This window comes from Homarus americanus, unplaced genomic scaffold (genome assembly GCF_018991925.1).
Source record: "Homarus americanus isolate GMGI-L3 unplaced genomic scaffold, GMGI_Hamer_2.0 scaffold6317, whole genome shotgun sequence".
NCBI lineage: Eukaryota > Metazoa > Arthropoda > Malacostraca > Decapoda > Nephropidae > Homarus > Homarus americanus.
Window position 1 is genome coordinate 21,126,996 of NW_024730668.1, and position 16,430 is coordinate 21,143,425.

The 16,430-nt window shown below is 36.6% G+C and overlaps 1 protein-coding gene across 1 annotated transcript in view; it reads left to right on the plus strand.

The window, feature by feature from the left end:
* Positions 1–15,891, plus strand: part of LOC121867312 (adenylate cyclase type 3-like) — a gene marked incomplete at its 5' end in the record, with an annotated part of 31,834 nt that extends 15,943 nt beyond the window's left edge. Inside the window, 8 exon segments of the mRNA XM_042367216.1 lie at positions 8–132; positions 4,740–4,815; positions 7,319–7,544; positions 7,901–7,983; positions 8,315–8,413; positions 11,017–11,140; positions 12,566–12,690; positions 13,841–15,891. Coding sequence (XP_042223150.1) covers positions 8–132; positions 4,740–4,815; positions 7,319–7,544; positions 7,901–7,983; positions 8,315–8,413; positions 11,017–11,140; positions 12,566–12,690; positions 13,841–14,026 — 1,044 coding nt within the window.
* Between the last annotated feature and the right edge of the window lie 539 nt (positions 15,892–16,430).

The following is a 16,430-nucleotide window of genomic DNA, read 5'->3' on the forward strand; positions in this document are numbered from 1 at the left end:
TGTGCAGGTTAGCTTCATGATCAAGAGTGCAGTGATGGTCGGTGTGGTAGCTGTGCAGTGCTCCATGAACCTCTTCATAATGAGGGTCAGCCTCGACATCGCTGAAGACTGGAACACTTTTGATAGCCAGATGTAAGAGCTTTGTGCAAATGTTTACATGTAGAAGTTTACATGTCAGCTTTCTTCCTAACAAGCAAGAACTCTTATTAGGTTTCCACTTGAGCAGGTGAGGACTCTTTCTAAAAAAAACTCTGATACAGGTGTAAATTCTTTCAAAGCTTCCACTTGTACGGGTGAGATTTTCTATAAGATTTCATCGGTGCAAGTGAGAAATTCTCACGTTTAAAAAAATAGAAATTTATAGTTTCGCTGTTGTAGGTAAGAACTACCTAACTCTCTACTTTCTCCAAACTTTCCTTCTCTATTTGTGTAACCATCCATTTGCACAAGTGAGAACTGTGTAAACATATTGTAACTTCATAAGTGGTGGGAATATAAATACGGTATATGTAAACTTCTCGTTATGACTTTAAAACAAATATTTAAAAGTTTTAGATTTCAGGCAACGGTCAATTGAAATTGTTTACAAAATGTCAAGTCACTATATCAGTAACTTTTATTATATTGTGTGCCCCGTGATCATTGGTAAGTGACACATTAAACATGAAGAAACACAGTTAAATTTAATGATAAAAAAGAAATCCATCAATCACTTGCCCATTACACAACATTGAAACCATTGGAATATCTAATGACAGATATGGAAAGTGGAACCTGGGTAAAAAAAAATAGTGATAAGTTGGTCTCAAAGAAACAGGTTATCAGCCATCACCATCACGACTCATACACTTCACACCACTTACTACTTAATAAGTCTCCCCCATTTTTATGCCCACAGTGGTTTTACAAAGAAAGGCTATTGTTCATTACATAGGTCTGTCCTAAAACTATAAAAACCTTACCTTATTAATGTTTTCGGTGTTTAGTATATGATGGTGTTGTTTTGGGTTTTTAGTATGTGATGGTGTTTTTGGTGCTCAGATGGGGAGGGATTCATAAACCCAAAAGTGATTCTTAACATTTTTACACATTAGGAAAGGGTAGTTAAGGTTTTCAAAGAGCTGTTAAGTGTTGTTTTGTGTGTGTGTGTGTGTGTGTGTGTGTGTGTGTGTGTGTGTGTGTGTGTGTGTGTGTGTTTTTTTTTTTACCCCACATTTTCCCTCCACTTCAAAACCCTGCCCACTTTGAACAAGTAAAATTGTTGGTAATTTTACGGTTAAAATACTCGAAAAGCATCCATTTCTGGCGGAAATGCTTTAGCGTAAATTATTTTTAGTTTTTTCTCTTTCTCGCTTTACTGTATAAGAATCAGTCTATAAGTAGGTGTTAGCAACTTCTAAATATTTATCACTTTAAATTATCAACTGCCAAAGTTAAATGTAAAAACAGTCTCAAAATTTTTCGCCATCGTAATGCTGAACAAAACAAAAGTAAAAAGCGTCAACGTCGGACAATAAATGCATGCTTCAAATGTTTTCAAAGAAAAAACTTACTCGTGGGAAAAGGGCCTGTAAAGTTCAGTCATTGTGGTGGTGCGCGTCTCCTCCGTCAAAGACATCCATAAGAGATGACTGGTGCACGAGATTTTTTAACTGTGATAATTGGTGATGTTCACATGATAAAGCATTTTATGCTGTTACTCACTGTTACGACTTTCACAGTACTATATGTCCTATGAGTATTTGGTACTGAAAAAGTAGGCCTATAACTTATCAACACAAGCTTCTTTCATTATATATGTACAAGTTGAAAACTCTCTCACGACCAGTTTCAGTCACCAGTCAAGATTTTCTTCGCCAGTCAAGATTGTCTTCGCCAGTCTAGATTTTCTTCTCCAGTCTTAATCACCAGTCTAGATTTTCTTCACCAGTCTTAATCACCAGCCAAGGTCTCTTCCACTCGTCTTTGAACCACAAGTAAGGGCCAATTGCAAGAACAGTCGTGGGGTGTACGATGCCATTTACGATGACCTTGCCCTGATCTTGTTTCAGTTATACCACCCTTTTGAAGCTCTGGAGAGATCTCGAAGTTCGATATTTTGAGTACAGCACTAGCTAATAATTCCCACCAGCAAACTTGTTTCGAGACTCCTCCAAAGCTTCGAAAAGTGCAGAATTCCATTTGTTAAAGGCGATATTGCTGAAAAAAGACCAGGGCAAGAAGGTCATCGTAAATGGCTCCGTACACCCCATAACCGTTCTTGCAATTGGCCCTAACTATCACGCCACAGACCGTGGGTGAACCCGCTACCTGAGCCCGACCGCGCCGCCAGGAGCCGCCAGCGATTTTGAAAATATATACAAGTTGATCCAGAAGTTTTTCATGTGTAGACGACCATAGATGGTAACTGGTTGGTGTTGTAAGAGAGCTAACACCAGCTGTCCACAACACCAGCTGTTGCTCACTATCTGGTACTGCAAGAGAATGATAACTGTAGTTATGTCTTCCATCACTATGACAAAAATTAAATTTACAGAAAGAGTAACTTTCTCTTCACATTTGCGTCTGTTAACATCGCTGGAGGCATTGTAGCCAAGATAGACTCGTCACTAACCACCAGGCTATTGGGCCAAGCTGAGAGGTGTTATGGTTGTTTTTCAACTCATATTTTCGGGTAGTTATACATAACTTTCTTTATTTATTTGTACTCATTTAAATGCACACACCTTCCTACATACATTTTGTTAAAAAAAATATATGTGTCATGAGGGCAAACACATAAAGAGAATATACATTTCTTTGCACACGAGTTAGCTGACTCAGTAAGGGAGGGGAGGAGGGCACAAATTGTAGGGGGAAGTATTACTTGAGAGACGGCAGAGGTAGTGTCCCTGCTGCGTTGCTATGGTGGGCAGGGAGTGTATACAAATGGCAATTGTGTTAAACTTTCAATTGACTTTTATTTGTTGGTTTGGCAATACAGTCACAGTATTTTTTTTTTTTTTTTATTCCTCACGTTTACTGATTCTGTATTTATTATTTTAAGAACACTATGGCTACAGGTGGAAAATACAGTACACGTGTACACACAAAAGCTTTCTCCTAAATACTCCCTGCTGAAATGGGGGGTGCATATGTCATTATCTCCCCTAGCCTTACACTCACTGTCTTTTTTTTTTTTCGTAAGCCAAGAGGTTGAATGCGCGTAAGATGGTACACGACTACTGTATTTCTAAGTACACTATTTTGGCACATTTAATCATTGTCATTCTGTAAGAAAATAGTAGTATTTAAAGGGATTAATTTATAATTTTGACTAATTTCGTTATAAGCAAGAACATGTCTTCATAAGCACCGTGTTATAATGGCCTCTTTTGACGGATAAAGTATTTCGCTTAACGGAACAGCCTCAAAAACGTATCTCATCCATTATAAGAGGTATGATATATAATCTTGAGATTTCTACTCAAATTTGGATGTTGGGAAGGGGGGTAAGAGTGAGCATAGAGGGGCACGGGTTAATACTATACACCTTTTACTGTATTTAAATTCCCTTTATAACTTAAGTGAGATATACACAGGGTGACAACAAATGGTCTTATCAATCTATTTTTTTCCTCTCCCATCGACAACATTCACACCCAGGTCATTTTCGCATTCAGTCACTATTAATGCAGTTTCTTCATCCCGTTGGGACATATGATACGCCTCCTTACCGTTGGTATGTCCAAGGCGCATCCTCTTTTACTTTTTACTTTTATCCTCTTCACCACTGATCGGCTCGTTAGCCGCTTGGGCAATCGGTCACGTCTCTGATTACTTTTCCTTTTCTTTTGTCCTCTTCACCAAAAGATCGGCTCGTTAGCCGCTTGGGCGATCGGTCACGTCTCTGTTATGCACTGTTAGCAAGTACTGGGCATGCACCGGCTCCTCAATGTACCTGAACCCGCTCCAGTGTTGGTCAAGTCTTGTCTTGAAAGAGCTCACACTCGGTGCCGTAACAACACTTTCTGGTAGATTGTTCCAAGAGTTCACAACCCTCACTCCGAAAAAGTTTGCCCTCACAGTTTTCTGGACTTGCGGCTTCTTCAATCTTGAGCTTTGACCCCTTGTGGGGTGAGCTATCCACAGTGTGTTTGGTTCTTAATTTCCCTAAATAACTTGGCATCATCTGAAAACATTTGTATGGAGGAGTGTATAGCTTCTGGCATGTCATTTATGAAACAAACAAACAACAATGGACCCAATACACTGCCCTGCTGTACCCCGCTTGTCACACATAACGATTTCTTGCCATTAATCAGCTTCTGGCATGTCATTTATGAAACAAACAAACAACAATGGACCCAATACACTGCCCTGCTGTACCCCGCTTGTCACACATAACGATTTCTTGCCATTAATCACCACACACTGCTTGCGATTATGTAAACCTTCACAACTTGCAAAAATTTTATCTGATCATCGTAAAAGCTAATGTTTTGACTATACCACACCACAATTTCTTTGTACCATGGTGTCAGATATCCCAACAGATAAAAGGAAAGTGCATTTAAGGTAATTGGAGACCCCCAACACTGACAGTATTCCTAGAATTTTGTGAAGTATGGTCTTAAAAGGTAGTATCAAAATGTATACAAAGACTTTATGATACTTATAATAGGTATAACCAATGATCCTTAATGGAAGGTTGAGGATAGTGAGAGAGCTGACTAACTCTGTGGGTTTTCCTTCACCAGGGTTGGCCATGACCGACTGTCTCTCTCCCTAGAGCTGTGTCTCATCACGGTCCTCTTCGTCGCCCTCAACAGACAGGTCAGTTGTTCAGACACGCATGCACACTAAATTATGGTAATCGTTTGATTAAACCTTGAAACATTTATTTATACTATTTTGTAGTATGACGTCTGTAAGTTGTGAACATTATTTTATATTGCATTTTATTGAATTCAAACATTGGTTATTATAATAAAACATTGATTTATAGAACTGTACTGTACAGTATATGGTGTTAATATCTACCTAACTTTTACATCTTAAAGCCTTATGCTTACAAGGCCTGAATTATAAACAGAACTTTGCCTCCAAATTATTTTTACAAACGAATTGATCTTTGATATTGAAATTGAAACCAAAAATAGAATTTCAGTATTGCTAGGGAGTAACTTTGGTGAACAATGACCAGGAAAACAATTTAATAATTACAAAGGGGAAAATTTGGAGGACATAGGAGGAGTGGGGTTAAAGTGAGTGGATGACAAATGAAATTTTAAAGAAATGTGAGAAAACGAAGTGAGGTTCACATTAAAATTAACAACGAAATTCAAAGGGAATGCAGACAGACCAAGAACAATGATCTAGAAAAGAATACAAAGAGATTGAAGATGATGACAGAAGGCATAATTATGGGGAAGTGTACAGAAAGATTAAACAAATGAACAAGAGAAAGGAAATTAAATGGGGTGGGACTATTAAAGGCAAAGACAATAAGATCTTGTTTGAAACAGAAATAAAAGAGAGGGGGCAGAGTACATAGAACTATATAGTGATAAGGGTAAAGTAAAGGTAAGAAACAAAGAGGAAATAAAGATCGAAATGCCAATTCTGGAAACAAGTTGAAGCAGCTGTGAGCAAAGTGTTAAAGCTTGTGGGATTGATCAGCTTCCAGAAGAATTTATAAGACAAATGGGCAAGAATGGGATCAAATATTTGACTAAAATATGTAACTATATACTGTATAGAACTTGAAAGACCTTCTCTGTGATTTCGAAAAATCAGGATTTGCATTTTTACCTAAAATGCCAGGAGCCTTAGAGTGCACCCAGTTCTTTTTTTTTTCTTTTTTTTTTATACGGGAATTAGCCCACCCGGGCACAGGTCAAACGACCTGAGTAGAATAAAATCAAAATAGATATAGAAAGGGAAAAAGAACAATATAAGCTATATAATAATAATAAAATATATTAATAATTAACGGTTTATTAAAATAACATGGCAGCCCGAAGGCTGAAAATATACAATAAACAGAGATGATAAGTTACATATGGTGAAATCGGGGAATGGGTCACTTGATTGACAAGAGCTTTCAACACAAAAAATATAAGAAACATAGAGACAACATACAGATTAACTATAGATCTGGTACTGTGGGAGATGGTCTTGTAGATAATCTTGTAACCTGATGGTGCCCACGACACCTGGGTGCTAATCCGTTACCTCACTACAGCTGCAGATGTTTAGGACAACCACCACGTGATGTGGTTAGGAAGTCATTGTTCCTCACCTGGGTGGAGTAGGGGGTCCTTATTTCCTTCCTGATGTAGTTTGGAGTCTTTCTTGGCTTCTCATCCAGTGCTGGTGGTGGTGAGTGTACGGCGGACCCTGGGTGTGTCGGGTCTGCGTCAGGTCAACATTGACCGCTATGCACGATTGTCACTCAAACAGTTATTTCTTTGTTTCGACTTGAAATTGCTACTTTTGTATATCAGTTGTGGGTTGATCGTCAATCTTTACACTATACTGTTGGTGGGAGGATGTTGATAAATCCAGATGGGGAAGAGGAGATGGGGAAGGGGAAGGGTCCGATAAACCGGGCTGGCAGCTGTCGTGTAACATTCAGTGCCATAATATCCTGACAACTGGGGTTAATTATTATGACCCGTTGTAAACTACTCTGAAATCCTTTTGCGCTACCGCTCACAAGATGAGTGTGGGATGCACAATAAAGTAGCCGCTGTAAGCGGCAAAATAAATCTCCATGGTCAAAAGACCACAGCCACGTGAGCGGGCAGCGCCGACGTCCTCACCCTATGAAGGCTGAAGACACATATATCTGTGTGTATATATATATATATATATATATATATATATATATATATATATATATATATATATATATATATATATATATATATATATATATATATATATATATCTATGTCTGTCTGTCTATCTATCAATCTATCAATCTAGCTATCTATCAATATGTTATTACTGTATATCATTTAATTATTCTTATCCACTAATCTATCGAAACCTACCCATCTTACTTCACTATCTCAGAATAGTGTACAGTATCCCACTACAAGCTATCCATCTCCCTGCTGACATTTGTAAACTTCGCACCATCTTAATAATGAAGCCACACTCCAGATTCTTATTTTGAGTTTATTCTTCCTTACATCTGGGGTTTCTTGAGTGTTTCTTTGTGTTTAATGCTTTGTTTTGCGCTGACAGACAGACTCAAGTTTGTATGAAAGTAAATGAGTAGTAATATATTAATGTTAGTAAATAGTGGAGGCGTGTGTGTTCCCTACAGACTGAGAAAACGTCGCGGCTGCTGTACCTGTGGCGGCGGGAGGTGGAGGAACAGCGGGAGAGGGCGGCAGACATCCGACAGAGGAACGAGGCGCTGGTGTACAACATCTTACCACAGCATGTCGCCACACACTTTATGGGCATCAGGAGGAAGAAGCACGAGGAACTTTACTCTCAGAGCTACGACGAGATCGGCGTGCTATTCGCCTCTATGCCAAACTTTGGAGGTACGGGAAGGTCCCATCAAGAGGACTTCGAGTATTTTGTAAAGTTGTATACGTGTAACATGATGATACGTGTACTCACTGTCCATTAACGTACAATTAAACCCTTACTTTATACATGTTTCATGATAATTCAGCCCATGGGTTGTACTGTAGTTGTCACACAAATTTCTGGGAAAAAAATCACGTTTAACTACATTACACACACACACACACTGCCCATCTCCTACACACACCGTGGATAATAAGATTAGATTTAGAAATGTTAACTTATTCAAACAATTCATGTAGATGGAGTTAATGATGCTGAGATCTTTATATAAAAAATAACTATGCAATAATAAACTTTTATTTAACAGACTTCTATTCAGAGGAATCAGTCAACAACCAGGGGCTGGAGTGTTTACGCTTCCTGAATGAGGTCATCTCCGACTTTGACCAGGTGGGTGGTGGTACTTGTTGCCAGATGAATAGTGATGGTTGTTGAATTTGACATGAATGATATGAGTGGTTGGGTGGGTGATGGCGGAAGTGACCAGAAAATTGACTTAGGGCTCATATAGTTGATGTAGGTCTGAGTTAGGAGTGTTTAAACAGAATCGAGTACACCATTATAATGTTATCCAAACATGAGGACAAGTAAGGTAATAGTAGGATACACTAAACAACGTACAAATGGTAATAATGTAGTTGTTGTTAAAGATAGGCATTACTAGTGACATCAGACATCTGAAAATAGGAGCATGTCCATTAATAACAAACTCTTCCTACAGTTGCTGGAGCTGGCACAGTTCCATGATATCATCAAAATCAAGACGATTGGATCTACGTATATGGCGGCCAGTGGCCTGAACCCCTCCAGACTAGTGAAGGTAAGGAAGGAGCTGGCAGGACCACCAACCAGTCAACACGAGCATTTGACCATCGCCCCAACCACTTAACTTAATGTGACAAAATATTCCCATCATGACCTTGTTGAGTGATGATAAACTGTATTATTTTCACCATATACAGTATATATATATATATATATATATATATATATATATATATATATATATATATATATATATATATATATATATATATATATATATATATATATATATATATATATATATATATATATATATATATATATATATATATATATATATATATATATATATATATATATATATATATATATATGCTATATATATGCTATAACGAATCTAATTGGTTCTAGAACCTTGTTCGTTATAGCATTCGTTTGTTATAGGATTAATCCGTTCCAGGCCCCCAAATACAACCACTTAACACTGAAAAATATAATATAAAATTGTAAAAATTGTAAAAAAGTGCATAAATATGCATCTAAACTCCTGAAATAAAGAATATATCATTAATACTTGTAATAAAAAACAATAAATTAGTATAAAAAATAAAAATAAAATAAAATAAAAAATACTGTTCGTTGTAGGAGTTTCGTTCGTTATTGCATTCTCAATTTTATAGGTAAAACCGTTCGTTATAGGAATATTCGTAGTAGAATCCATTCGTTATAGCATACCCTACTGTATATATATATATATATATATATATATATATATATATATATATATATATATATATATATATATATATATATATATATATATATATATATATATATACCTGCATACAGTATAAATATGAGTTAAACAACAATCTGTATTGCAAATAAAGGTATAATACTGTCGTCACGTTATGTTTAGTTGGAATGCTCCTCCAATTAAGCTTTAAAACATAAATGAGGTTAATTAAATGCAAGGTAGCGACATGTCCTCCTAATATTACTTATTGAGTAATTATTAGATGTTTTAATTGCCTATATGTTGGCCTGGCGAATTGGTTAGGAATTAACATACCTAGGTAGCATTTGCTGACGTCGCATTCGAGCTATATCACAAAAACTGTTTTTTAGAAAAAAACGGCTTTTTTATTGCAATCACTTAATGGGAGCTACTTCATGCATGGTAAACTTTGCTGTTTCATTTAAAACTTCCAATACAAATGTGTGGCAATATGTAAGGAAGTCCTTCATCCAATTCTAAAGAATTCTTCACCTCAGTATTTAAGTCTTGCTTTGAGAATTTTCTGATCATTGAGCAGCTCTGAACATGCAAGTTTTATTTAGAGTGCTGCAGTCAAGTGGTGGTTTGATCCCCAGGCACCCTCAGTTCACCCAGCTGTAAATGGGTACCTAAGATTACAGCTTGGTGAAGTGAATGCAGTTGAGTGCAGAACTGGCCATGCTACCTCCTTGTGTACTGAAGGCTTAGTATATACCGTGTGCTGCATCCATAGTGTCCCTAATGGATAGTCATACCTATGGAACCCACTTTCACTTAGGAGCCTTTTTCTTATATCACAGGAATCAGTCAAGCATCTTTGCAACCTATAATTATTTTCCATTCTACTATATCATGTACAGTAAACCCTTGTTATTCACAGGGGTTAGGTTCCAAGGAATGGTGCAAATAGGCAAAACTGCGAATAGCAACTTATACTACCTTAGTGCACTACTGTATACCTATATCAAACAACCAACCAGCCACGGCATTATATCATCCCCTCTTTTAACTTATCTAATAATTCAACTTTCTTTGTCAGGGTCATCACTGACTTCTGCCTTTTACATTTCACTCCACTAGCATCACTAGCACTGACACTAGGCGGTCTTTTAGGGGCCATTTCACACAGAAACAGTAAAGTTTTGAGTACAACACGAGATGCTGCATCACAGGCAATGGTTGAGCACGAACAGAGGGAGAGGAGATGCTGCAGGCGCGTGGGGTGACTCGTTGTGCCGCAGAAAAAGGCTCGTAAGCTCGCCACCATCTGCTTACCGCGAATCGTTGAAATCGCAAATAGCAAACCCGCAAATGGCAAGGGTCTATTGTATAGATCTATAAAGTCATCAGTATTTAACAATTCTAATTATGTTGCATCTTTTTGTCAGCCAATGCAGACTTTGACAATTTTTACTTTAAGTCTCAGCTTGTCTTATTTGAGCCTATTTTATATTTTACTACTGTATATTTAATCTATTTTCCTGGAGTGCTGCTATATTTTACTCTACTTCATGAGGGCTGTGTTGATTACAGAGATATTATGAGTTCACTTTACAGTTTACACCCTTACGTATAAGGTGACACATCTATTTTAGAGTGTAAGTATAGATTAGGTTATATGTGGTGACTTAGATTCACAGAGCTAGCTTAGTTTTTACACAATGACCTGAGAAACACAAACTTTCCATATTTCTACTCATGCGTTGTTGACGAAGAATGTCAACAAGATCATTGTCACACGAGGTTGATGGTTATCCATGTTTTTTTATCTAGTGAGAGGAAGACAGTTTCACAGGTTATATACTCCTCTTCATTCAGCTTTAAAATGAATCTTCAAGGCTCAGGTCGTCCTATTCTTTTTTTCTTCATTTTTTAAACAGGAGGATGACCCAGTGAAGATCAGATGGGCGCACCTGGCTCTGCTTGTCGACTTCGCTTTTGAATTAGTGAGAGCTCTACAGTCCATCAATGAACAATCCTTCAACCATTTCGTCCTAAGGATGGGTTAGTCCACTATCCCAGATACTTAAACCAGGTTATCTCTTAAAATATTAATATTAAAGGATGTTGACTGAGGGATTTTGTAGGCAGATAGTAATTTTTATCCACACTGTTACAAATGCTACTACACTATCATCAGGTAAGACTTTTATTGCTATTAATTTTCTGCTTTAGGGAACAACTTATTGCCTCTTTAAGTACTGTAATGCCATATTGTGGATGTGGCTCAATAAAGGGTATTTTCTGCATATCATGAAATACATAAAAGTCTGAACTGAGGTAGAGACTATAGACATTATATTAAAAAGAATTTGATGAAGATATAAAAAGTGTAATACCCATAAAACAATGCTGCAACTAGTAAGGGTTGAGAGTAGGAGTAGAAAATGGATTATAATGTAATGTGAGATATTTAGGGGAATTATGGTATTTATGTAACAAACAGAATATGAAATGTGTGTACTTTAGTATGAACTTTTCAGTGTGTAAAGAAGTGTAATAAGAAATGAGTGAAGTGTGACAAAAATAGTATTAATTTTAAGAAACTCAAGTAATATAGACCGTCTGAAAATGCTTAAGATTTCATCGACTGTTAACGTAGACTTCCTACTGATATGATCAAGATTTTCACAATGATTAAAGACTAATAACATAAAGAAACATACTTGAGACCAAGACAACACAATGACTTTACTAAGGTCACAGGTTTGAGCTATTCGTGATAAATGCATAGACCAGACAGTAGCATAACATCTTCTCATTGCGTGTTGAGCTGGTGGTCTCGTTTCCAATTGGATCAACCTTCAAAAGACAACAGGACAAGCATTTGGCCAATCAAGATTTTATGTACTAACTCTTGAGTCTTTGTTATGGTGCCACTAGCCCACCTAATTCAATATTAATTCATCTTCTATAACTGGATGAGGATTTGTATATACAGTACAGGTTGGATACCTAACTTAAGAACTACCTAAAAAATCTAAGATATCTTGAACTATAATTCTTCACCATAATAACAAAAATTAAAGTTGTATGTTGATTATTTAGCTGTTAGAAGTGAATCACTTCTTATTCTTTGATAGTACTGTAGTTGTGTTTATGTTTTGAGGAAGGTGAGCTGTTTTTCATTCCCACTCATGTACAGAAACTGAATTAGAAATCTCCTCTCCATTAATTATGACTGTGCCAGTGTGTGCTGTATACCTGTATGTGTGTGTGTGTGTGCATCTGTGTGTGTGTTTGTGTGCTGCAAGCCAGAAAATACAAACACAAATTCTCTAATAAATTCATTAAACATATCCCCAAAATCATGCCTTGTCCTTGGCCGTAATGAAAAGCATATGCCTGATGTCTTTAAAATAAGCTTTAAATATTAATATAATGCAAGCCTCTCCTTTTCATTTTCTTATTGTCGATAATGTTGTGCAGGCATCAACCATGGGCCCATCACGGCAGGAGTGATCGGGGCCCGTAAGCCGCACTACGACATCTGGGGCAACACTGTCAATGTGGCTTCCAGGATGGAGTCCACAGGCAAGGCAGGCTGCATCCAGGTCAGCACCTATTACAGTCTTTATTTTGTCCAGTGTCACATTATGTTTGTTGCTTACATATACATTTTTGTCATCTTTTTGTTTCTACTCTTTGATGATAATTTTTTTAACAGTCATCAGTCAGTCATATCATTAGTAACCAAGGTCATACTTTAGTGTATATTCGTGGATGGAGATGTATGGTAATTAGGTATTATTCCCATTAGTATGATAGTCAGAAACTTGACAATCTCCAGTGTTGTAGAGTACAAGTCTTTTTACAACCTGTGGATCATCAGTGAGTAACATACGAAATTCTGCCAATTAGAGCATCCTTTAGTACTTGTACAGCCCGCTGCCACCAGGGGACTGGTTTGTTTAGCTCCAGTTTACATTGCCCTCACACATTATTGTCATTACTGCAATACAGATACTCACCCATCAAACCCAGGTTGGAGAAATGGCCCGTATTCATGTACAGTATATAACATAATGGCTGTTTTGAAAACCTGCAACACGTGAGGTTTGCCAGGAATATCTCTGCTGGATGGTTCACCTGCACCAAATATACAGTACTACATTCAATGTTGAATCTTTGTCAACATCTCAAACCACTAGTTGGTATAAATAAGAAAGCCTATGTGTCACTCCTCATGTTTTCCTTTCAGAATTACTGCTGTATATAACTCCTTTGGGCAGCCCTTTATTGATCTACCGGTGAATCATCTGGGTAGTTCTACTTAAAATGAGTGTTTGGGCTAATTCTCAGAATTTTCATAAATTTGATAGTGTAGTGAGTCTTATTCAGATTCATTTGGAACAATAATGGGTCACTTTGATCAATGTATGGTCATTTAGATTACTATAAGAACACGTGATTACACAAACCATAAAGTTTGTGTAACCTGCCGCTAGACAGGTCAGTCCCCTGCCATTGGCGGGTTATGCTTAGGGTGGTAAACTCTTGCCTCTTCCCCGTGCTATAAAATAGATCTTCATGCTTCAGTTCTTCAACTTTTCCTTTTTAATTAATGTTTTTATAAATCTTTGAAATACAGTTGATGAGTAGTTAGAAGTCAGATGGTGGTTTTCATAACTTCTGATCTAAAGTACTATAGTATAGAAAATCACTGAAATCATATTTGTATGCTTATTAATTTTTTATCCTCAGGTGACAGAGGAGACCACCAAAATACTCCAGCACTTTGGCTATGTGTTTGAGCAGCGAGGTCTTATAGCTGTGAAGGGCAAAGGTGAACTGATGACATACTATCTGGTGGGGAAAGCTGCCAGCCCCCAGCAGGTGAATGGAGAGTCTCTAGATTATTCTAAATCAGAAGATCAAGTGAATACTTGAGGCTGTACAGCAGACTAATACAGTAGCTTTAAAATACAATACAGAATATAATTTTTTTTTTTAATTGAACAAATTAGATGAGGACATAACCCTCTCCTAATGATACATTAGTCATTCTAAGACACATCCTGCTGTTGAAGATACAGTCCTACAGATACATTTCTTACCCGCAGACACAATTAATACCTAAAGAACAGTCCTTGAGACAGTCCTACTCACCAGATATTACCCCAGGGATGGATACAGAACTTAGTAAAAAGGATTCTATTTTTATGATGTGAATGCATTTTGAGGGTTTATCCTGCTACAGGAGCCAAGGCCACTTCACCTTGGACTATTAAAAAAAAGGAAACATTGTGTCATTCTAATTTTTTTATATACTCTTCAAAATTTTAAATTGGTATCCAGGAGAATCTACAAAACTAAACGTTAAATTGCATGGCCTAAAATCAAACAAGAGTACGGAAAGAATACAATAGTGGGTTCAGTTAAATACTTCAACCCAACGTACAGTATCTTAGTTGTACCAGTGAAACACTCACAGCATTCAGAAGCCCCGGCTAAACATACAACCCTCACTCAGACACAGCTCTTACCTGTAGACATAACTTTCACCTGTAGATTATATAAATTTATTTGAAGAAATGTTTTCTAGGTACTCAATCCCCCTACTTCCTCCCTCTTTCTATCTACACATATTGATTGAACTCTGATTTCTTGGAATTAACTTTTATTCAGAATGATTGTGATAAATCAAAATTACCATATTACCTATAATAAGGGCATGGGGAAGAAGTACCACACATAGATTGCAATGGAAAGTGTACTGTGTCTTTTGTACATTGTTATCCTTTTTTATATTAATATAAAGTGTAGAATTTCACTTTAATGCAAATCTGTATTGAAATAAGTAATTTCAGTCATATTTTATATATGTAATAAATCTCGCATTTCATTCTGATTTTTTTGTTTTGTTTTTTCATAAAGAAAGTATTACTTTCTTTAGGAAATAAATTTTATATATTGATTTACTCAGTTAAGTGACATGATGCAACAGAATGGAAATTAACCAGAATCACTTATATCCAATAGGCACTAAATAACTATTTCCTGAGTTAATAAGTATGAAATATTGATCTTAAATTTTCATAAAAATTGGCTCCAGTTCTTTTTTCTGGCTGTCGTTTTAAGCAGTCAGGTCAACTTACTAGTATTCCAGGAGTTTTTGGACTGGGCCTCTACCATCAGCCAGGGTTAATCTTTTAGCCTAATTCATTTGGATATGCGGTAACAGCACTGGTATTGGTATGGTAGTGTAGTGAAGTTATTGTAACATGGCGGACAAAAGCACCAAATTTGGCATGGAGTTTCTTTACATTCTACCTAATAATTTTAGCCTAGGAGACCTCTTAGATTTCTCCAGAATTAATATGAGACACAAAAATCCAAGATGCCGCCCCCACCCCCCCAAATTTTAGTTGTTGTTTGTTTGTTTGTTTTTATAAAATTGATATTTACGAGTAATAATTGATATTTTTTTTCTTTGTGCCCGCTTTTTCATGGGCGATGATTAAAATAGTTTTAATATCAGAAAGAAAAAGACCTTTAAACATGTGGCATCTTCAAAATCCACGATGACCGCTATTTTTGGGTATACCTGAACTAATACTTTTATGAATTATTTTCAAATTATCTTATAGATTATACAGTATACGTATTTCTGAACGGGCAAACTAATTATTTAAAAATTTGAGCAACACAGTGAATAAAGCACTATACAGTACTGTATTGTATTGCCCAGAGTTGAGGTAAAATCCAAGACAACCAGACAACTCGCTAACCACTCTGGCTAACCGTACCCTGGAACATAATCTGCAAAAACATTGAAAGCACAATACTAAATACAGTATACTATATACAGTACAGCTCCTCCCCGACTTATTACCAATCGACTTACGACCACCCGCACTTACGACCTGCCTCAGTCGTACCAAAATTTTTTCAAATTACGCATTTTCAAGTCCCAACTTCAGTACATTACACAGACAAAATTTCGTTTGTAATTCACTTTAAAATGGCTGGCAAGGTTAAAAGTGTGAATTTTGTGGTGCTGACAAGAAAAAGAGACACCCATTTTAGATTTTCTATGTATTATTTAAACATTTTCGACTTGCGACCATTTTGACTTACAACCTGGATTTGGGTCCCTAACCCCGTCGTAAGTCGGGGAGGAGCTGTATATATGCAGTACAGTACAGTGTATATATACTGTGTATGTATATATATATATATATATATATATATATATATATATATATATATATATATATATACAGGTTGACAACCCTTTATCCGAAATTCCGAAAACCGAAAGTTTTTTTGTGAAGCAATTTTTTTTTTTTTA